Source organism: Eubalaena glacialis, chromosome 1 (assembly GCF_028564815.1).
Source record: "Eubalaena glacialis isolate mEubGla1 chromosome 1, mEubGla1.1.hap2.+ XY, whole genome shotgun sequence".
Lineage (NCBI taxonomy): Eukaryota > Metazoa > Chordata > Mammalia > Artiodactyla > Balaenidae > Eubalaena > Eubalaena glacialis.
This window is the reverse complement of record NC_083716.1, coordinates 184797806-184822215: the sequence shown is the minus strand read 5'-3', so window position 1 is coordinate 184822215 and position 24410 is coordinate 184797806. Positions and strand designations below refer to the sequence as shown.

Here is a 24410-nt window from a genome sequence, read left to right as displayed (position 1 = left end):
GTTTTTCTGGGGTTTTATCTTTTTCCTTCATCTGTTACATAGCCCTCTGCCTTTTCATCTTGTCTATCTTTCTGTGAATGTGGTTTTTGTTCCACAGGCTGCAGGATTGTAGTTCTTCTTGCTTCTGCTGTCTGCCCTCTGGTGGATGAGGCTATCTAAGAGGCTTGTGGAAGTTTCCTGATGGGAGGGACTGGTGGTGGGTAGAGCTGGCTGTTGCTCTGGTGGGCAGAGCTCAGTAAAACTTTAATCCACTTGTCTGCTGGTGGGTGAGGCTGGGTTCCCTCCCTGTTGGTTGTTTGGCCTGAGGCAACCCAACAGTGAAGCTCTTTGCTGGGGCTAATGGCAGTCTCTGGGAGGGCTCACGCCAAGGAGTACTTCCCAGAACTTCTGCTGCCAGTGTCCTTGTCCCTTGGTTAGCCACAGCTGCCTCCCACCTCTGCAGGAGACCCTCCAACACTAGCAGGTAGGTCTGGTTCAGTCTCCCCTGGGGTCACTGCTCCTTCCCCTGGGTCCTGATGCGCACACTACTTTGTGTGTGTCCTCCAAGGGTGGATCTCTGTTTCCCCCAGTCCTGCCAAAGTCCTGCAGTCAAATCCCGCTAGCCTTCATAGTCTGATTCTCTAGGAATTCCTCCTCCCGTTGCCAAACCCCCAGGTTGGGAAGCCTGACGTGTGGCTCAGAACCTTCACTCCAGTGGGTGGACTTCTGTGGTATAAATGTTCTCCAGTTTGTGAGTCACCCACCCAGAAGTTATAGGATTTGATTTTATTGTGATAGCGCCCCTCCTACCATCTCATTGCAGCTTCTCCTTTGTCTTTGCCTGTCGGGTATCTTTTTTGGAGAGTTCCATTGTCTTCCTGTCAATGATTGTTCAGCAGTTCGTTGTGATTCCGGTGTTCTGTAAAGAGGGAGTGAGAGCATGTCCTTCTACTCCGCCATCTTGAACCAATCCTCTAAAATGATCTGTGCTATTTTTATTAGGATATGCTGTCAGAATTATTGTGTCTTCAAAAAATATTTGAGGGTTTTCTGTATTTCTCTGGATTCTGGAATAGTTTGAATAGCATATGAAGTACTTTGTTTTTTAAGGTTTGAAAGAATTTGCCTATGAAGCCATCTACACCTGACACCTTTTCTGAGAATGATTCCATTACAACTCTCTCTATTATTTATTTCTGTGGTGACTGCTTTACTCATTTTCTCATTCTGTTTGATTCAATTTTGTTAATTTATATTTTCCTTAAAATTCAAAACTTGCCAATATATAACTTTTCAAATATATAAGCTTAGGGTTGTGTGGAGAGTCTATTATAGTTCTTTTATTTTTTTCTTCGGCTGTGATTATATTTACTTTATCATTTCTGTTTTAGTATATTTGTGGGTTTTTCCCCCTTATTCTTTTTTTTTTTTTTGTCCACACCATGCAGCATGAGGGATCTTAGTTCCCCCACCAGGGATCGAACCCATGCCCCTGCATTGGGAGTGCAGAGTCTTAACCACTGGCCCACCAGGGAAGTCCCTTTTTCCCCTGATTAAACTAGCTAGTGATTTATGTATGTTTTATTGATTTTCTCTACAAGGACCTTTTCTGGAATAATTTATCAGTTTTGCTGGTTGTTTTCCCATTGATTATTTTCAGATTTTATTTTTATTAATTCCTTCCATCCATCTGTTTCTTTGGGTTTGAATTTTTGTTCTTTGGCTTACTCATATGGAATCTACCCCTGAAAATAAATAGTTGAATTATGAAGAGAAATAGCACCTAAAGGAAGCGATGAGACACTATTGCCGACTGACTGAACGTGGGTGAAAGTGGGAAGTGAGGATGGGGGCAGTAACGCATTATGGTTTTGAAGATTGCTTCCTAGCTTGTCAGCTAGACTGTTCTAAGATACAGAATGAGAGACCTTGGCTGAACTACTGATGAACCACATGGAATGCTTCTCCCTCACCTCTTTGGATTGATATGCCACTCTGGTAATAAACGATTAGCCCTTCCAAATTTCTCTTTGTTGTTAGGCCAAGCTTTAAGCTCTCTCTGTGTTCAAGGTTGTCCATTAAGAATGTCCTGAATTTACTAGGTACCAATTCTGTATTTTAGTTGCATAGACACAACTTACAAGGCTTTTACATTTATAGTATTCATTTCAGGGTCCTGTTACATTAATTAAATATTAATGCTCGAAGCATATTTTCATAGCCTTCTCTGTTTCTTCTCCACTGGAGAATATTGCTGGAAATTAAAAAATAGTGTGGTTTATTATCCATGTCATTGGTGTTGCATTTTGATGACAAATTATTTTTGGAAAATGAAAAAAAAATAGATAAGTAGAAGAATCCCCTCTGGGTCTTATGCATTTCTCTGAATAGCAATTTTATATTTCCTCACTATTTTTCCTGAGATAATTACATATCTTCCATAAGCATCTATAAAATACTTAGCCATAGTCTTAAACATTGGAGATACTTTCTGAAGAGCTTCTAATGAGATTTTTAAAAATTACTGTGTGTAGTATAAAAATGCTCATACAAAAGTAGTTTTAAAAAAACCTAGTTTTTAATATGTGTAAGGCCTTTATATAGTTTCTTATTTTCTTTACTTATGACAACAGGAAACATTGGGATGAACAGTCAGTGTGTTTAAACTCATGACTTTTCTGGATGGGAAACCTGAGGTTAATGAGTTCTTGACACATTGTAAGGATGAGATCGTCTTGGCTACAGTTAAAATTATTCAGAGATGGTGAGGGTTGGTAGTGCTGAGCCAGAGAAGCTCAATGGTATGGAGATGGAGGCTTCAAAAACTGCTGAATTGCTATGATGTGCTTATGCCTATTTATGGACAACAATCCAAGACGTCTTCAAGGGTTTGGAAGTGGGTGATTCAATCATTAATGGTTCTTTTGGCACATAGGGCATTTTGGAGAAGGAAGCTCTTTCTTCAGGAAGAGAGGGGGATTGAAATGACAAGCTTGGTTTTGGAATGCTGAGTTTAAGGCAGTAAACTGACTTCCAAGTTGAAATGTCCTTTAGGCAACTGGTGATGTGGAGCTACAGCACAGAGAAAGGGTCAGCACCAGAGCGCCAACTTTAGAATCATCCCACAGGTTACCATTGAGACACAGGTAAGAGAAAAAGACTTTGGCACCTATTTATTTAATATGGTTGAATTCAGAGTTGAGTTCAATTTAGGACCAGGAATGCTAAAATTAGACTATAAGATAGAGGAAGCAAATGTTTTCAGAACTCAAGTTGTTGGATCAGGATCAGAAACTCCAAAACCTAAATCTGAGAAATAGCAGAGATGGGCTGAGAGGAAATGGGGTAGGAAAATAAGAGAATGAAGTCAGAGGCAAAAGGAATTAGCCATGGACCAATGTGCAAGAGTGAGGTAGGAGAAGCAAGTAAGCAGGAGGAAGTTTCTCAGCTACCTTAAATATCTGGCTGTACCAAGTTTGTTGTCTTTTCTAGCTAACTCTTGGTCAAAGGTTAATCCTTGTATGGCCAACCCACCTTATTTTGTAGGATTCTTATATTGTATGAATAAATCAATCCTTAGAGGGAAATTGCAAAAAAAGAAGATTAGAAAGCCAAAGACTGAATCTGGAATTATAACTTAAATGGGGGAATCAGAAACACAGAAAGAGAAATAGGAGTGTATAGTACATGGAAACCAAGGTTTTGATATCTAGCTGGTGATCAAGTGTTAAAGGCTTCAGAGAGAACTTAGAATAGTTGATGGATCTTATGATCTGGTGATTGGAAAGTTATAGACAATCTTCCTGTAGACTGAAGATTGTAAGCTAGGAGGTAGGATGTGAGGACCTGAAGACAAGCAGATGTAGGTCACACAGTGAAGATGGAAACAACAATACCAGGTGAAGGGGAACACATTCCCCTTTGAAGGGAGAGGAGAGGAGTTGGACACAGGAGACAGAAATGATGATGATAGAGAGGAAGGGCCTAAGGTCTCTCAGAAAGGACAGAATGAAAAACTCCAGCAAATGACTTGCCTCCACAGACAAAACATGCCTTTTTCCTTGGGCCTAGGAAAAAAGATATCGTCCTGTGTGGACTGATATTGAGATAAGGTCGAGAGTAGATGAGGAGATACGTTACAACTTTGTATTAAGCCTAAAGTTCTCTGGAATCAGAATAGAAACAAACAAAAAGTCTGGTTAAGCTTTATACAGAAATAACATGATAAGCTACAGACTGGGAGAAAATCTTTGCAAAACACATAGCTTACAAAGGACTGGTATCCAAAATATATAAAGAATTAAAACACAACAATAAGCGAGCAACTCAATTAAAAAATGGGCAAAAGATCTGAACAGATACCTCACCAAGGAAGATATACAGGTAGCAAATAAACATATGAAAGGATGCTTAACGTCACATGTCATGAGGGAACTGCAAATTAAAACAACAAGGAGATACCACAACACACCTGAATGGTTTACAGCAGCTTTATTCAAAATTGCCAAAACTTGGAAGCAACCAAGATGTCCTTTAATAGGTGAATGGATAAACAAACTGTAGTACATCCATATAATGGACTATTATTCAGTGATCTAAAAAAATGAGCTATCCAACCATGAAAAAACATGAAGACACCTTAAATGGATATTGCTAAGTGAAAGAAGCCAGTATGAAAAGGCTACATACTATATGATTCCAACCATATGACATTCTGGAAACAGCAGAACTGTGGGGTCAGTAAAAAGATCACTGGTTGCCAAGGGCTTGGGGAGAGGGAGGGAGGAAAGAATAGACAGAGCACAAGGAATTTTTAGGTCAATGAAACTATTCTGCATGACATTCTAATGGTGGGTACATGTCATTATACATGTGTCAGAACACATAGACTATGCAACTCAAAGATTGAACCCTAATGTAGACTGTGAACTTTAGTTCATAGTAATGTATCAATATTGGCTCACTAATTTTAACAAATGTGCCACACTAACGTAAGATGTTAATAATTGGGGAAACTGTGTATGTTGCGAGAGGGAAAAAGGTATATGGGAAATCTCTGTGCTTTCTACTCAACTTTTGGGTAAAACTAAAACTGCTCTAAAAAATAGTCTATTAATTAAAAGAAAATTTTAAAGGAATGAACTACTGATACATGTTATAACATGGATGAACCTTGTAAACAGTATACTACGTGAAAGCAGTCAGCCAGACACAAAAGGCCAAATATTATGTGATTCCACTTATATAAAATGTCCACTACTTTAAGAACCATGAGTTATAAAAAACAAGCCGCTAGATAAATGAGATGGTTAAAGGAAGTATTGTGCTGCTAATAGGAAGAAATCATGTGACTATGTTTCAAATGTAAAGAAAAATGTATGTATTTCTCATCAGAAAATAGTCTAAGAGGATTTTTTCTGTTCATACATTGATTGTGATATAATAGAATTTTTCTAGCGTCAGGGTGTTGATACCATGACTAAATTACTATATAGTGTGTCCTCCTGCATTTATACCTATGCTTGGTAAGTGGAGAGATCATAACAATGTTAATAGTTAAGACTCAAGAATGCCTGGATCAAAATGTAGCTTAAACTGATTTCTTACAGGAACTTTGAGTTACAAAAACGAACAGAGCAACTGGGCAGGCTGAGATATGTAGGTCAACCTACTTACAAAAATAACCTTGACAGAGTTACATAGGTAGATATTGCTGTAAAATTTCTTCACACAGTGAGAAGGAGTAGGCCAAGTTTACTGAGCCATAATATCTATTCATCTTAGACAAAGCAATCATAGCTTGTAGACCCATTGGACCATATCACATAGATGGCAATTGCTAATTATCAAGAAAGAGTTATGATTTTCAAAAATGAAAGATGGTTAATATTCTTAGAATATAGAGTCCTTACTAAGCAATAAAGATAAATGAATGTCCAGTAAGAAAAAATAAATAGGGCACATTAAGAAAAAAAGAGATAACCAACAAATTATGAAAAGTGTTCAATATCACTAGTAATCTAATAAATGTAAGTTAATACAAAAATGAGTATTGATTTAATCGATCATATAGACATAATTTTAAAAGGATAATAATAGCCAAGAGTAGGGCATTACTCTTAGTGGGAATATAAATTGGTAGAGCGTTTTTGGAGGCTGGTTTGGCAGTAGCTCTTAAGATTTTTTTAATGCACATATTCTGCAACCTTAAAATTTCACTTCTAGGACTCTGTCCAACAGAAGTATTGTCCAGCTGAACAAAGATATATTTGTAAGAAAGTTTATGGCAGTGTTATTCGTAGTAAGGCAAAATTAGGAAACAATGTGAACGTCTGCTAATAGGTACATCCACCCCCTATAATATTAGGCAGAGATTAAAAGAATTAAGTAACTGACAATGATTTCCAAGATATATTGCCAGGTGAAAAAGAAGGCATAGAACATAACCCACAGTCTGATTCCTATTGTGTTTACCACCACCCTAAAACTAGATATTATATGTATGCAGTTCATAAAAAAGTACCCAGAAGAATACACTGTAAATGCTAATAGCGGTTGTTCCTTGGGAGAGGAGTGGGTAGCAGGACAGGAAACGAAGGGGGATCTGCAGTTATTTTACTGTATGTACTTCTATACTGTTGGATTATTTTAAACGAAAACTAAAAATGTGTTTATTGTTAGGAGTTATTTAAAAGTGTACACACACGTCAATGAATTAACATTAGTAAATCATTCAGAATATTGCCTGATTCAGAGGAAGTGCCATGTAAGTGTGTTAAATAAGTAAGTTCAAATATTAGGGCTTTATTTTAAGAAAATAATCATGGGATGTGCAAAAATTTAATTGCAAGGCAACCACTAATCTACTTTGTTTCTCCATGCATTTTATTTTTCCAGACTACACAATGGGATATTTTTGCATCCATAAAAATTGGCCATTATAAGTGATAGCTGGTTATAAAAAGTGAAAAAAGCAGATAGCAAAATATTACGTATAGGATTATTATTATTATATAATACGCCTATTCGAGTTTATGTGAAGAGAGAAAGAGAGAGAGGAAAACTTGAATGATGGTTTCCAAAATGTTAATGGTGGTTACCTCTGAGTGGTGGAAATATGAGTACTTTTATTTTCTGTTGAAATCTTATGACATTCCAAATTATCTTAGAAAGGACACAGCTCCTGAAATGGGTTCTTTCAGGGTTTTCCCTTCGATATCTGTGAATAAGAGGGTGGGAATTTAGAACTGCCTGTGGACATGAGAGGGTTATTTTTCCAAAGTCTCAGGGGTGGGGAATGGGGTCACATAGAGATAAGATTATCGGTTGATGTGATTAGTACCTGTATGATTCAGGTGCTCAGCAGACCAGAGCCTCTAAAAAGTCCAAGAGAGTATTTGATGTTGTACGGCTACTTGCCAGGATTTGGACTCGACCTGTCTACCGTGGAGAAGCTTGTCCTCTTGTGGATATTTTAGCCAATACTAGTTTCAAGGAGAGGGGTGAGGATAGTTGGAAGGGTGCTCACTCCAATTCTTCTGGGGGCCCAGCTTTGATACCCAGGGGCAGGAGCAGAAGCACTTACATCCCCCTCTCCTACGAAGAGCAAGTGGAGGGCCAGTGAACTTTTCCTTCCTCATTTGCCATCTTGCTCTCCTGCATCTTTTGTGAATACAGTTCTCCTCCCACCCCATTCTCTTTATGAGTGTTAATTCTTAAAGTGGACAGTTGCAAAAAAATATGTAATTGGATCATCTACTCCATGCCAATGTTTTTTTAAACAAAGTTGGTACTTTATGCCTCTGTGTATTTTTTGGAGACTTTTCTTCAAAGAGGGCACAGCTCTGAGAGAAAAAGGCATGCTTTAGCCAAGAGTACATACTTTGGTGTGATCTGACAAGATGCACTTGTAATTCTGATTCTCGAAATAAAAACCCGACATATTGTCTTTACTGAATTTGCATAGAAACAAAATTACAGTGAACTAAACTATACCTCTGGAAGCCGGAATTTCCTCTGGAGTTTCTAGAAAACTTCAAACTAATTTTTTTACTATTTCAAATATTCTATTTCTGAAAGACGTAGAAAGTGTTTCATCATGTGAAAATACTGTGACTGTTTCCTATTTTGATAACTTATTTTCCAAATCACTCTACTTGAAGAGTTTATTTAGCTTTTGAATTACAATTATTAAAACATCCCCAGTTCCAAAATCAGTGTGGCTTGAATCAGTGAAGCTTTGCCTTACAGTTAATGCCTGAGGGCAGAAGTGACTTGAGAGCACAGATCTCAGTATCTGCACAGAGAAAGGAGGTGTTGGTGGGCAATCCCCTCACCCATTAATTTGGCTGACAGTGATGTGACCCCTCCAGCTGTGTTGCTTTCAGGAGTGGGGTCCATAAAGGGGATGGCCCCAGGCCCCTCACTGTGAACCTCCAGTGTAGACCTCCAGTGTTCTTTAATGATATATAATTGGACCAGTCCAGACCATGGGGCTTGAATAGCCTTTCTCTGTGGTCTGCAAGTTTGAAAGTGCTCAGTACCTACTGTCTTTCTTTAGGATATTGATGGACAGTCCCAGTGCTCAGATTTTATGCTTATTAGTGATACTTTTCATGAGTTTCCAGGGCTAAAGTGACTTTTTCACACTGTTTAATGATTTTCAGTTTAACTACCTTTCTGAGTGGGATGTTGTAAAGATTAATTAGCCAATGTTCATAAAGTGCTTTCAAGCTGAAAAGTGCTGCACAAGGGTGTACAGACTCATTAGCTTTTTAGTCATTAAGGCTTTTTAGATCTTTTGGCATTCAGAAACTAGATGGTGAAGGCCAAATTAGTATTTTTTCTTGGAGGAGGGGGATTTCAGAAAGAGCAGAATAGAACAGTGTACCTTTTTCTAAAAAAGACATCTTTTGCACTGGAATGGAAAAAAGGTATAAAAATATTTTTATTTTTCATTATCTCCTATTTCCATAATGCTTCAGCTTCTTCTTACTCCCTTCTTTCAAAATGTATTTGACCACTTCTCCTGCACATTTATTTAGAAATTCTATAGATTGTCATATAATTATCCATAATGGAGCTAAGTGTGGCCCCAGAGTGTTGAATTGTTGTGCCAGTGAATGACACAGTGTAGATCATTCCCTTGGTAAGTAAAGACCCCCTCTCAGTTTGCAGTGTGTCATGAAGTTATATATCGTCTCCATCAATAGTAATCTTCAGTTTTATGTATATATATATATATATTTCACATGTTCCTTTAGTCATTCTCTTCTTCCTACTTGCTTGACCTATAAACCACCTTATATAATACTTGGCCCCAGAAGGCAAATAAATACAGGAAGGAAGGAAGGAAAGAAGGAAGGAAGGAAGGGAGGGAGGAAGGAAAGAAAGGAAGGAGGGCAGGAGAGAGGGACGAAGGAAGGAAGAAGTGGAAAGTTAACCATATCTTCTCCCTTCCACCTCCATCATAGTCACTGTCTCCACGGTAGGAAAAAACCCCCAGAAAACTGCAAGGAAGCTGCTCTGTGTGTGTGTAGGTGATGCTGAAAGTGGTCCCATTCTGGCTAAAGGCAGGGAAATTCTGGCAGAATATCTGGCAGCTTTATGTCAACAGCTTTATACAACTTATCAACATACTTCCTAAGGCATGAGGGGGACTGGCAGGAAGAGCGGGTGACAGAAATAACATCTAGTTCTAGAAGGCAACATGTTGTAAGGAATGATCACCAGTTGTAGAATTAGATGACCTGAGTTCCTTTGTAGGTTTGAGCAAGTTTCCTGGGTTTCCTGATCTCTAAAATGTACATAATGTTCCTCCATGAGGAGGTGATGTGAGATTCAAATGAAGAAATGAAGTGAGAGTGTCTGGCACATAGCAGGTCCTCATTAAATATTAGTTTATTTTGAATCAGAGTCAGTGAAGGAATTTATCCTGAAAATATCTGTAAAAATCAATTCATTGATTTTTTTAAACCTCTATTCAATACCTTAATTCTCCCTTTAAAAGTGGGGTCTCAGCTATCACCTCACACCTATCAGAATGGCTGTCATCAAAAAGACCACAAATAACAAATGTTGACAAAGATGTAGAGAAAAGGGAACCTTTGTACACTGTTGGTGGGAACATAAATTGGTGCAGCCACTGTGGAAAACAGTATGGTGGTTTTTCAAAAAGCTAAAAATAGAACTACCATATGACCCAGCAATCCCACTCCTGGATTGATATCTGAAAAAAGCAAAAACACTAATTCAAAAAGATACATGCACCCCAATGTTCATAGCAGCATTATTTACAATAGCCAAGATATGGAAGCAACCTAAGTGTCCATCAACAGAGGAATGGATAAAGAAGATGTGGGGGGGGGTGTGTGTGTATACACACACACACACACACACAATGGAATACTACCGAGTCATAAAAAAAAGGAATGAAATTTTGCCATTTGCAGCAACATGGATGGACTTGGAGGGCATTATGCTAAGTGAAATAAGTCAGACAGAGACAGACAAATACTGTATGTTGTCACTTACATGTGGAATCTAAAAAATAAAACAAACTAGTGAATATACCAAAAAAGAAGCAGACTCACAGATATAGAGAACAAGTTAGTGGTTACCAGTGAGGAGAGAGACAAGATAGGGGTAGGGGATTAAGAGGAACAAACTATTATGTATAAAATAAGCTACAAGGATATATTGTACTACACAGGGAATATGGCCAAAATTTTATAATAACTATGAGTGGAACATAACCTTTAAAAATTGTGAATCACTATGTTGTACACCTGAAACTTATATAATATTCTACATCGACTATATCTCGGTAAAAAAGTGGGGTCTCGGCATTCACTTCTACAAAATTCTGAATTACTTTTAGGGACACTCTGTCAGAGTTGAGTATGCCCAGGTAGCCAAAGCAAGATTTTAATAGGAAAGAAATGATAGGGATTGTGAAGTGCCAATCATCTTTTGTTCACCTCCAGCCCCTCTACAAAAGCACCTCCCACTCCAGGTAATTCTGTTCTGGGTATTCCAGGGGTGTCTCACGCTTGCTCCTGGGTGGATCTGCCTCTGCTGTTTTCATCCCTCACCCACGGTGAGCACTGCACTGCCCTCTTCTGGGCATGGCAGGAACTGCTCGGTTTTGCTGCTGCCTCTTGACGTGGCATCATGGTGCGTGTGTGAGAGAGAGACAGAGAGACAGAGAGAGAAACTGACTGTCATATAAAACATGCCCACATGCCCTTTTCCCTCTACTTTAGAAAAGTCCCAAAGCATTGTCTCTTTTCACAATGTCCTACGTTGTGAAGAGTTTACGGAAAGAATTCTTTTGGTTTTTACTTGAGACATTCTCTCTCTCTCTCTGGAATCAGAGATTCTGGAGATGAATTTGAGTGAGAGTGCCAGGAATTACTGAGAATCCCTAGACCTAGACCCCCTGTAATAAGAAAATCTTTGGTAGGATCAGGCCCATCGCACGTGGCTGTTTCTTCCCATAGGAGGAGTGCTCTCTTAAAGGGTACCCAGCCTTTCCTGGGTAGTTATAGCAACAGAGCAGTGGGTTCAGTTTGAACCCTTCTGCATGAGGCTCCTAGGCCTTCTGGCCCCTAAGTTCCTACTGGGCCCATCCTAACAGGCATGCTTAAGTCTGTAGCTGACAGAGTTCTAGCGTCAAGCTGAGATCCCTGCTATGGATACATATGTACAAAGAAATTGGCTTATATCCTGCCTACCTCCAAGTGAGTATGGGCATTGCCTTAAATTCTAAATATATCAGACTTCATTTACTCATTTTTCATTGATCAAGGAAGGAATACAAAGATGATTTAGACACAGTTCCTGTATCACAGCCATCACAGTCTGTTGCTTCACTTTGTATCTTCATAGATGTGACTGTCCCTAGTTAAAGCTTGACTGTCCCTAGTTAACTCTGAAAAATATTCTCTCTGAAGTTAAGATACTAGTATCAACAACACCATACTCAATCTCTGTGGTTGAAAAGATAGTATTGAAATCAGGCATATGAAGGAAATGTGGAATTTAGTTCCATATTTTTGTGTTTTAATGTTCATAACACTCTCTTTGCCCCCAGGTTATGCAGATGTATCTTCCATTTTGCGGAATTGCCATATCTAATGCTCAGCTATTTGCTGCCTCAAGGAAAGAATATGAAAGAAGCAGGGTGAGTAGAAAGAAACATTGCTGACAACCCTCAAAGCTCTCTTTCAAGTGTCTGTGAGTCATTATGTCTTTTAAAAACAGCAGATGATCTTTGACTAGTCCAGGAATCCTTTTTATTTGTATAATCCTTCAAGTCTATGGTTGAAGATCCCCTTTAAGCAATAAACCCAAACGGAAGTGGATATAAATTCTCTGTTGTTGTTTGCAGGAAATAGCTTCTTTTAAAAAGGAAATTAATTTCACATCTATACTTCAAGGCAGCAGATATATTCTTGCTTACTTATAGCTTTGAAACAATAACACAATTTAGTGATTTTTTTACAATTTAGTTCCCTTAAGAAGCAAGCAAGGTATGGTACAAATGATTTCACCCCACATCACAAATTTTGAATTGAAAGTTTTCCTGGAAGAGCATCACAAGGTAACTGGACAATAGTGCTGCAGACACCATCTTATAGGATTATAAAGAAACTCACATAGAGGGATTGACCTCATATACCTTCACCAATTATAGGGTTAAATAGTAGAAAACAAAACAAAACAAAAACAAAGACTGGTGCTCAAATAATTGTGAAATGATCAAATACAGATTAAATTAGGCTCACTGTACTTTTAAATATAGGGAAGTTAGTGTCACAATTTAGAAATATATTTAACAAGAAGATGTTCAGAAAGGTTGGAAACCCTCAGTTAATTGATTATCAAATTGATTAAAAGTTTCATTTGCTAAACATTATGATTTATGAATATTTCACAGGAAACAATTGACAGCTACAGCTATCTTCTTTAGCACAGCATACCACCTGTTTTCTCTGACTTGGATCCTGTTGTCCTCTGTAGCCCCATGTCTTACCATTCTCTTCCTTTCATTGGACACCCCAGCAATACAGTCTCCAATTTCCAGAAAACAGTCTGTTTCACTTTCTCATTCCCTTAGTAATATTTCTTCCTCTGCCTTCAATGCCTCATGTCCACCATTTTCCTCCCACTGCTTTTGCCTTGCATTTCCTTCAGGACCCAGCTCAGTCTTCCACTTAATCTTTCCTTTGCTTGTTGTTTTGCCTTGTATATACCACCATTGTTTTATTGTGGGCACTTACCACACTGTATAATATGTATTGATGGCCCTCCTCTCCAACTACATTTTAAATTCCTTAAGGAACACTTCATGAATTATGAATCTTTGCATCCTCATGTATTCATTTACGTGCTCAACAAATATTTATTTTGTGGTACTCTTCAGACACTGTCCGTCCAAAGCCCCTGCCTTCATAGAACTACTATTTTAGTGGGAACAGTAGATAATAGACAAACAAGCAAATAAAAATTAGTATAGTATCAGGTAGTGATAAGTGCTATAAAGAAGGATGAAGTGAGGTAATGGAATACAGACTGGTTGCTGAAGGATAGTTTTGGAGGATGTTTATTTCAGAAGGTGATCAAGAAGGTGTCTCTAAAGAGATGATATTTGAGCAGAGACCTGAATTAAATGAAGGAGTAAAGCCACACAAAAATCTGGGAAGAACATTCCAGGCAGTGGAAATATCAAGTGCAAAGGCCCTGGGGTAGGAGAAACCTTGGTCCATGTGTCTAGAAAGCAGAGAGGAGAGACCTCAAATAGCCAAAACAATCCTGAGAAAGAAGAACAAAGCTGGAGGCATCACACTTCTTGATTTAAAACTATACTTCAATGCTATAGTAATCAAAATAGTATGGTACTGGCACTAAAAACAGACACATAGACCAATGGAATAGAATCAAGAGCCCAGAAATAAACTCATGCATATATAGTCAACATCTATTTGACAAGGGAGCCAAGAATACTCAATGGGGAAAAGGTAGTTTTTTTTCAATAAATGGTGTTGAGAAACCTGGATATTCACATGCAAAAGAATGAAATTAGACCTCTATCTTACATCACTCACAAAAATTTACTTGAAAAAGATTAAACACTTAAATGTGAGACCTGAAACTGTAAAACTCCTAGAAGAAAATGTAGGGGAAAAGCTCCAGTGATTTTTTTGGATCTGATATGAAAGCTCAAACAACAAAAGCAAAAATAAAGTGGGACTACATCAAACTAAAAAGCTTCTTCACAGCAAAAGAAACAATCAACACAATGAAGAAACAACCTATGGAATGGGAGAAAATATTTGCAGATCATACGTATCAATAAGGGGTTAATATCCAAAATTTATAAGGAACTCATACAACTCAATAGCAACAACAACAACAAAAGTAATCCAATTAAAAAATAGGCAGAGGATTTGAATAGACATTTTTCCAAAGAAGACATACAAATGGCCAATAGGCACATGAAAAGATGCTCAACATCATTAGGGAAATGCAAATTAAAACTACAATGAGATATTACCTCATACTTGTTAGAATGGCTATTATCAAAAAGATAAGAGATAACAAGTGTTGGTGAGGATGTGGAGAAAAGGGAACCCTCTGTGCACTGTTGATGGGAATATAAATTGGTATAACCCCTACGGAAAACAATATGGAGGTTCCTCAAAAAATTAAAAATAGAATTACCATATGATCCAGCAACTCCACTCCTGAGTATATATCCAAAGGAAATGAAATCACTAGCTCAAAAATATCTGCACTCCCATGTTCATTGCAACATTATTTACAATAGCCAAGACATGGAAACTACCTAAGTGTCCACTAATAGACGAGTGGATAAAGAAAATTGTGATACACACATACACACACACAATGGAATATTATTTAGCCATAATACAGAAGAAAATCCTGCCATTTGTGACACCATGGATGAAACTTGAGGGCACTGTGCTAAGTGAAATAAGTCAGACAGAGAAAGACAAATAGTATATTATCTCACGTATATGTTAGATCTGTGGAAAGCAAAACTCAAAGAAGCAGAGTGTAGTATGGTAGTTGCCAGGCATTGGGGTGTGAGGGAAAGGGAGAAACGCTGGTCAAAGTATACAAACTTCCAGTTGTAAGATGAATAAATTCTGGAGATCTAGTGTTCAGCATAGTGACTATAGTTAATGATACTGTATTATGTACTTGAACATTGCTGAGAGAATAAATCTTAATGTTCTTACCACACAAGAAATGTAATTATGTAAGGTGATGGGTGTGTTAGCTAACCTTAGTGTAGTAATCATTTTGCAATATATAGGTGTATCGAATCATCACATTGTACACCATAAACTCACACAAACTTTTATGTCAATTATATCTCAATAAAACTGGGGGGGAAGAGAAATAATGTGGTTGGTCAGTGAGAAGTGAGAGATTCTACAAAAAAATTAGCAGTAAAATATATAAGGCTTACTGATATTGGAAATGAGTGAAAACGACTTTAGGCTTGTACAGGTGGCAAGTAAACAGTTGGATACAGGAATCTAGAGTTTTAGGGAGATGTGAAGACTCGAGATTAATATTTGGGAACCATCAGCAGATAGATGGTATTTAAAACTAGGCTACAGGTGGAGAAAATATGTGGCTAAGAAAGGGAAGAGATCTAAGGATGAGCCCAGGAGCAAAAAAGGTCATAAGAAGAAGGAGGTGGGGAAATGCAAGTGACACCAAGAAGCACGGAGTGTTCAGCTGTGTGCAAGGCTTCCAATGTCTGTTGAATTGCATGTCATCCTAGATTTTCTTCTTTTTTTCTCCTATTTTGGAGCTAGTCTGCATTGTTATTTGTGAAACTTTTATCACTTGTTAGTAAAGCAGAAATTTTTAATTAGAAACAATAAAATTACTATAATGTGATTTGTCAGTGCAAAACTCAAGGCACAATTAGTTTTTCCTCTGAGATAAATGTTCTTGCATACGGGTCCCAGAGGCCCCATCCATGCAGTCACAACAAATTGAAAAGTTAAATAATTGTTCAGTTAATATGATCCATCTGAAGAAATAGTCTGGATGATTAAGGAAATAATGTCTTCTCCCTTAATAACAGGGGATTTTGTTGGTAATTATGCAGACGATTGCCTCATTTTTAATGTTATATTTGCACATGAAATTATTGCACATTGACCTCTTACAGCGATTTGCTGTCCAAATGCCAAACGGACAGGATACACTTAAAACTTTGTTCACCTCCTGGTGTTTCTCTTTGCTTTGGAATCATAGAGCAATGCATGGCCCTTAGCCATAGTCACAAGCTCTCTTTAGAAAAAACGCTACCCAGGATATTGGGTCCTCTTTTAGATGCTCAGTGAACTGGACTCATTTCATGGATCTCTTAACTCATTCAAATGCTTTTCTACCTGAATAGACTTAGAGAAGAAATGTTCACATGTTTCAAATGGTTTCAGGACAAATCAAATTCATTACCAAAGTTGAAAATTAGTCAACACCATCTACCAGAATAGATGTGAATTTGAAAACCGATGAAATCCTTTTGTGACAGGTCAGACTGGAGAGTGCACATCTTATTAAATTCTATTGAATAAAGCAGCCTCTGGCCAATTCACTGGCTGTGTTATTTTCTGATTGCACTCTGATAGAGGCATAATATCTGCTACCTTTAAATGGCCCACTATTCCTCAATCTTCAGAAATATCCATGTAATTAAAAATTCTAAATAAATATTATCTCAATGCATAAATTGCAAGCTAGCTTAGCTGGATAAAATGACAAGTTATTACAATTTCATTTTTAAATGAGTATACAGTTTTCAAGTTAGAATTTAAGTTTTTTCTTTAATTTTTGTGCTTTTCATTCTATTTTTCTAATAGAAGTTTTAATGGTGATTTCTTTTTGAGAAGTATAATGGTATTTAAATGTTCTCCTGGACAGATTGGGATGAAGCAATACTTCTTGTGTAGAGGGATTAATGGAGTTTTTATATATATTTTTGAAGGCTCTGAAACTTAACTAGCATCCACCACTATGATTCTTTAAGAGTTCTGTGAGAGATGGGTATTAGTGAAAATAAGTCTTGAGTTTGACCATGAAGCTATTTCTTCTGGTTGGTGAGGAAGAGATGCTTTGTAATTTTCTGAAATAAATGTGCATTAGAGAGAATCAGGTATCTGTTATTCATAAAATCTTGGGTTTTTTTTTTTTTAATATTTGAGTGAGCTGTCCCACTTTTTTTTTTTAAACTTATTTATTTATTTATTTTTGGCTGTGTTGGGTCTTCGTTTCTGTGCGAGGGCTTTCTCTAGCTGCGGCGAGCGGGGGCCACTCTTCATCGCGGTGCGCGGGCCTCTCACTATCACGGCCTCTCTTGTTGCGGAGCACGGGCTCCAGACGCGGAGGCTCAGTAGTTGTGGCTCACGGACCCAGTTGCTCCGCGGCATGTGGGATCTTCCCAGACCAGGGCTCGAACCCGTGTCCCCTGCATTGGCAGGCAGATTCTCAACCACTGCGCCACCAGGGGAGCCCCAAAAATGTTGGTTTTATACCTAGTCACATTGCAGAAAAACTGCTGTAGGAGGGGAAAAGCCTATCAGTAATGATTATATGAGATCATGTAGTCATTAACTGTATGGAATATAGTCATACAGATATATGAGGAATTTATGTGGGATTATATGGACTGGCACTATTCTCAAGTTACATTTTACAATTCAAGACTGCGTTATAGGGACTTCCCTGGTGGCGCAGTGGTTAAGAATCTGCCTGCCAATGCAGGGGACACGGGTTCGAGCCCTGGTCTGGGAAGATCCCACATGCCGCGGAGCAACTGGGTCCGTGAGCCACAACTACTGAGCCTGTGCTCTAGAGCCCTCAAGCCACAACTACTGAGCCCGCGTGCCACAACTACTGAAGCCTGTGTGCCTAGAGCCTGTGCTCTGCAACAAGAGAAGCCACCGCAATGAGAAGCCCGAGCACTGCAACAAAGAGTAGCCCCTGCTCGCCGCAACTAGAGAAAGCCCACGTACAGCAACAAAGACCCAACACAGCCAAAAATAAATAAATAAATTTACATATAAAAAAGACTATGTTATAAAATGAAATGATGGAAGTGTGTCAAAACAACCATAAACACTTTAAAAATTAGCCACACAAAAATGTTTATATTTTTATAGCAAAGACTAAATGGAATTTTGAGAGAAAAATTTTAATTCAGTCCCATAGCCACCTAAATACATCCACTTTATCTTTCCTAGGCTTTACTAGAGGTGGTTAATGACCTCTTTGAAGAACAGACTGACCTGGAGAAAATTGTCAAGAAAATAATGCATCGGGCCCAAACACTGTTGAAATGTGAACGCTGTTCTGTTTTACTCCTAGAGGACATCGAATCACCAGTAAGTCGTCTTTTATCTGTCATCTGCGTTAATGAAGTAAAGTTTAGTTTAGTTTAGTTGTAATTAAGTTTGTGAAATCGTGACTTGAACCACTCTTTTGTGACTCTTCTAACCATGAGGTGAGGTGACTTTTTATAAAAGTAAAGTTTTTAATTTCCTTTACATGTGTTTTCGGTCTTGATCTGCTGTCACCTGAGAAACATAGACTCTTCCACTGATGGGGGACCTTAGACGTCTAGCCTAGCCCTGTGTATACAGATGAGGCAGCTAAGGGTTGGAAGGGTTTTCCCAAACTCACACAGCTGAATAGAAGAGAAGCTTGGGTGCCAGCCTCCCATCGTACCCACCCAGCAAGGGAAGGCCCTCAGCACTGGTGGGCATGGATCGCAATGCACACAGTGCTCCACAGCCCTCTTTGGGGGTGGGGTGAGGAGAAGCAGACGAGCCCTGGGGAAGCAGTGCCCTTTGTGCTTGAGCTGAGTGGAGCGACCAGCCTGAGCTGGGCTGTGCTCTCCAGCAGAGGTCTGTCCTGCTGCTTCCCAGGTCCAGTTTCCAGGTTCTTCCACTGCTGCTTCAGACCTGTGGACACTTGCACAGTGCACTCCAGTCAGGAGGCGGAGGCTCCTTTCCTCCTCACGCAGGGGCTACTCTTACTCCAAGGGAAAGCAGCTAGGTCTCAGCCTCAGGCCTGCCACACCTTGGCTCTCAGGGTCTCTTAGACCCTCTGGCTCTCTGCGGGAAATCTGCTGGTTAAATACATAACAATATTGAAAATAATGATCATCATCAGTCTAACTTCTTGAAAGTTAAATGTCTAACCCTCAACAGCAGTTTAATATCTTTGCCGTGAACTCTCGTCAGAGACCAGGAATTGTCTAGCAATTAAGTGCTGTTTTAATACCTCAGAGAATGATATTTTACCATACTTTACTTAAAAAATGTTATTGTCTTTACCTTTAGGTTTGCTTTCCTCAAAGAATGAGAACCTTAGGATAAATTTTGGAGATTTAATCATAAGTATTGTAAAACTTACAACATTAAGCTTTAAAAAAATTTTTTTATTGAAATATAGTTGATTTACAATGTTGTGTTAGTTTCAGTTGTACAGCAAAGTGATATATATATACACATATATATAAATAACTGAAAACATATATATATTCCTTTTTTAGATTTTTTTCCGTTATAGGTTATTACAAGATATTGAGTGTAGTTCCCTGTGCTATACAGTAGGTCCTTGTTGGTTATCTATTCAACATTAAATTTTTTAAAAAATCTATATATGTTTAAAATGTTTAGGAGTGTTTCCCTATATCTTAGCAGAGTTTGACGTTATTTCTACTCAGCAGGTGTGGTTTAAGCAAACAATAGCCTTGCAATTATCCTGCGACCGTGTAAAACTCAGTGGAACCTTGGGAGAACACACACACACAAACACACACACACCCCCCAATAGCCCATATTTGTGAAGCGCTTCCAGATGCTTTGTGAAGCATCTGGGTTCATTCAGTGCTCACTGCATCCTTATGAGATAGGTATTATTATCATCCTCACTTACAGGTGAGGACTCAAGGCTCCGAGAGTCGAGTGACTTACTAGAGTCTTCCCCACCACCTGACTCTGAAACCCCCAAAAGGAGTGGGAAGAGGTGGGATGCTCGGTGGTTCTTGGCCGGCTGTGGGCTCTCCCTGAGTGAAGGCAGGAAGGGGCAGCGGTTGGGACTTTCCAGCTTCCAAGGTTCCCAAGCCACTCCCAGGTCCCTGTGAGGGCAAGTGGCTGGGGGACCATGTGGAATCTAAGCAAGGACAAGCTCACTGTTTGCTAGTTTAGTTAAAACAGACATGGAACTAATTTAAACCAGCTTAGGGTGGTCACTTTTGTAAATCTTCTAACATGGACTAGTTTCTACCCTGTGGTCTTGCTCTTTGGCAAGTCCGATGTAAAAGTACAGAAGATAGACAATGATATGGAAAGTGCGGGCAGAGCTGGAGAGAATAACAGCGACAGTAATAGCTTCAGGGTATAAAGTAGGGAGGCTGTCAAAAATCACTCCCTAGACTAGATGATTAGATGGTACATGCATAAAGGTGTTGGTGTAGTACTGAAGGTTAAGAAGACCTTTTCACTATCACAGCTGAACATTCTAAGACTGTAATGTTGGGGTCAGGGCAGAAAATCTGGGCCTAGCCTATCATTTCTTCTTTGCCCAGCCCCTCCCCCTCACAGTAAGGAGGAACTCCTTTACTCCAGAGGGGCAAGGTCTGCAGGTAAAAGTGAACTATGTGCAAAAAGAGGAGACTAATCTGTTTGGTACCATTTGAGAAGCTGTGAAGATTTTTTGCCAAGGTTACTGCCTGGGGAGGTGGGGTGGGAATGGGGTATAAATGTGGCATCACCATGCAGAAAACCCGTCAATGCCCTGCTTTCCTTTAACACGCTTCTCACCAAAGGTTTGTTGAAACTTCAGACTCAAAGGGATAGCTGTTCTGTGCACTACCCTGATTGTCAGGTAGAAATGATAGGCAGGAGATCAGATACAGTCACTCCATGTATAAGAGGAGAAGCCAACTCAAGACCCCAGATGCCAAAATCTGGTGCTGGCACAGCAAACAGAAAATTATGCCGAGTCAAAGTTCTCTGGCTGGGACTTCTTCCTGCTCACCTCAGAATGCTGAATGGATGGAATGATATTAAAAACCTTTGTCATCTAGATTTAATGAGGGGTTTGAATGATTATTATAGAGGAACCTAAGCAACACCTGTAAATGCTACATGATTTTATTTTACTGATTAAGAGCACACTTAGTTTCCTATCCCAATATTAGAAAACAAAGATGGAACTTGACAACATGATTTTTAATTTTTAAAAGTTCATATGGAAAAATAAACATATAAAAGTAGCCAGAAAAAATTTTTAAAAGGCAACAAATATGTAAAATGGATGGGGTTTTGCCTGTGAAGCTGTTAAAATATATTATAAAACTAGAGATTTGTTCCTTATAAAGAAACAACTGAACAAAATAGAGTCCAAAGACCCCTATACACGTGAAAAGCTAGTAAAGACCGTTCTCTTTCCTGTAGAGTTTAGAAAATTATTTCTGAGAAACAAAAGTGCGTTGGAGGACTAGAGAGTTTCAGACTTGAAATGACAGTGTTTTGGGTTTGTTTTTTTTTTTACTGCAAAAAAAAAAATAAAGATGCTTTTGTAATTATAAAGGAATACATGTAAGTTCTCAATGTCACTGAGCAAATCCAGAATTCAGTCATGCCTTGCCCTTGTTACTTATGACCTTTCTTTCTTTATTATCATCAGCAAACCTATCACTCTCCATCCCTCTCTCCAACGCTCCAGTTAGCCTGGTACGTTGTTTCAGGCAAGGGATTGCACTGAATACAGAGACAAAGAACTCCATTCTGGGTTTGTGAGTGCCAAACTGGGCTTTAAAAAGTTATGACAGAGTTATTATTCTCAAAAACCAAGACTTTTTCATTGGCAAGAACCAGGCTTTCTTAGAGACTTGAAGGAACCAGAGCCTAACGTTGTACCCAAAACAGTAGATTGGAAAGAGAATAGATGAAGCCCTAGACTCTCCCATTCGTGAGTTGCCCGGACTAAAGTGGGAGAGTTAGAGAGAAGAGGAAATGCGGTTTCCCAGCTCTTCTAGCCCTGCCCAGCTTCAAGGCCACTCATAGTGGAGGTAGGGGTGGGGTGGGGATTGAAAGTTCCCCCAGACCCCGCGACAGGGAAGAAGACTGGAGGTGGCAATATGGGAGGAGCCACGGGACAGCCGGAGCCCCACAAAAGCATGAGGGGCAAATACAGTTTTCCCATTTCCTGATAGAAGGTAACAGAGGGAGGGCTGGGACCTGAAGAAAGAAGCCTAACTGTCAGGACGAGGGAGGCATAGAGGATGTGACCTGGGCCTGGGGAGCTATAGGTGTAGATATTTAAGCACATTCACTGTTAGGGATGACTAGGCTGAAGATCAGTGAGGCTGTCTTGCCTCTTAGAGGCCAGCCTGGGTGAGAGGGCGACTATAGATCAGCTACTTTGCTCCAAAGAAGCCAGAAAGTTGCATATCACCCTGGTGAAAATTTCAGTATTAAATGAACTGAATTCTGAAACAACTGAGAAAATCTGAAGTGGCTGAGTTAATTGGATTGTCTCTTTTGTCTTCTGTCAGCAAGCAGAACTAGGGCTCAAGAAGAGATTCAGTTGCTACAGGAAAATAACATAAGTGACTTTTTGTACAGCTATGTCTGTGGCCTTTGAAATTTATAATCAGTATACAAATTGTATTCTCTAGTCAATCATCTTATATTCAGTACACAAATATGGCAAGGCAAGCATTTGAAATTAGATTGATGGGAAGATTGATGGATTGTCCTACAAATGTTTTGGAAACAAATAGCTGGCAACTTAGGAAAAAACAAATTCAAAAAGCTGGATTCTTACCTCATACTTGTTAAAATATAATTTTCTATAAGGCAAAATTGTGACTTTCATGTAAATATGTAATAAATACACATCAAAGGTTATTTTTAATTCATTAATTTATGAGGGAACAAATAAGACGTTAAAACCAGTCCAAAGAGCATTTGAGAAGTTAGGTATTTATAGGCAATGTTAGGATAAAATTTCTCAGAGACAAAACTTTTTAGAAACAAAACAAGTCCATAAACTGTAATCTCTAAGGTTATCTTTTCCATAGGATAGAAATTTTAATCAGAGAAAAAGCTACAAATTAACATGTAACTTTATTAAGTCTGGAGTCTTTAATAAGTAGTAACCAAGGATGGGACTTAGTACATTTCTTAGATCGAGGCTGGCAAATTATTTTCTGTAAGTTTTCAGATAGTATATTTTTTAGGCTTTGCAAGTCACATGATCTCTGTCGTAGCTACTCATGGTAGCATGAAAGCAGTCTTAGTATGGCTATGTTCCAATAAAACATTATTTATAAAAATAGGTGGTGGGGGACTTCCCAGGTGGTCCAATGGTTAAGGCTCCACACTCCCAATGCAGGCGGCCTGGGTTCGATCCCTGGTCAGGGAAGTAGATCCCACATGCATGCCGCAACTAAAAGGTCCCGCATGCCGCAACAAAGATCGCATGTGGCAACAGAGATCCCACGTGTGACAACTAAGACCTGGCGCAGCCAAATAAATAAATAAATAAATATTAAAAAAAAAAAAGTAGGTGGTGAGCTATATTTGGCTGCAGGCAGTAGTTTTCAGTTCTCTGCCCTAGATAAATCTTGTGTGGCCTTTACTCTCTTATGACATTGAAAGATGAGCTGCCCCCCTTTTTGCTTTATTTCTGTAAGTCCATATAAATTTCAGATGGATCAAAGACTTAATGTTTAAAAAAAAGAATGTAAAAATACTGGTGAATATTGTTTTATAGTCATTCTGTGGGTAAAGGCTTTCTAAAACATTCATGCAATTCCTTAGAGAATATAAGCACATTAAAACACTTCTATGATTTTGCAGCCATCAGACTGGTAAAGATTTAAAAGTATTATAACAGCAAGTATGAGTGTGGTTATGAGAAAATGGACATTATCATTACTGATGATGAGAATTTAAATTGGGGTAACCTTTATGGATATAAGTTTGGTGAATAATATTTCAATTTTAAAAGGGTCTAGCCTCTGCACGCAGCAGTTCTTCCTCTTAAAATTTAGCATAACGAAAGAGATGGAGAAGAGAGTAAAATCAGTATATAAGAATGTTTACTGCAGTATTTACAGTAGTGAAACTATAACTCAAATATCAACAAAGTTTTACATAATGAAATTCTATATGTCCTTTAAAATAATGATGTAGATCTATATTTATAGGAACAATATCCTTGATATATTTTTAATCAAATAATAAAGGAGAAAAAACAAATATAAAAGGAAGTGATTTTTATCAAAATATGGGTACATAAATGAGATCATATTTTCACAACTATTAAATTGATGGAATTTAAATTTTCTCCCTTTGAGTTATGTT

The 24410-nt window shown here is 38.5% G+C and overlaps 1 protein-coding gene across 1 annotated transcript in view; it reads left to right on the top strand.

Moving 5' to 3' along the window:
• PDE11A (phosphodiesterase 11A) overlaps window positions 1-24410 on the top strand; it is a 437737-nt gene that overhangs the window by 144946 nt on the left and 268381 nt on the right. The window contains exons 3-4 of the mRNA XM_061202501.1: window positions 12074-12163; window positions 18270-18410. Coding sequence (XP_061058484.1) covers window positions 12074-12163; window positions 18270-18410 — 231 coding nt within the window. The remainder of the gene's footprint in view (window positions 1-12073; window positions 12164-18269; window positions 18411-24410) is intronic.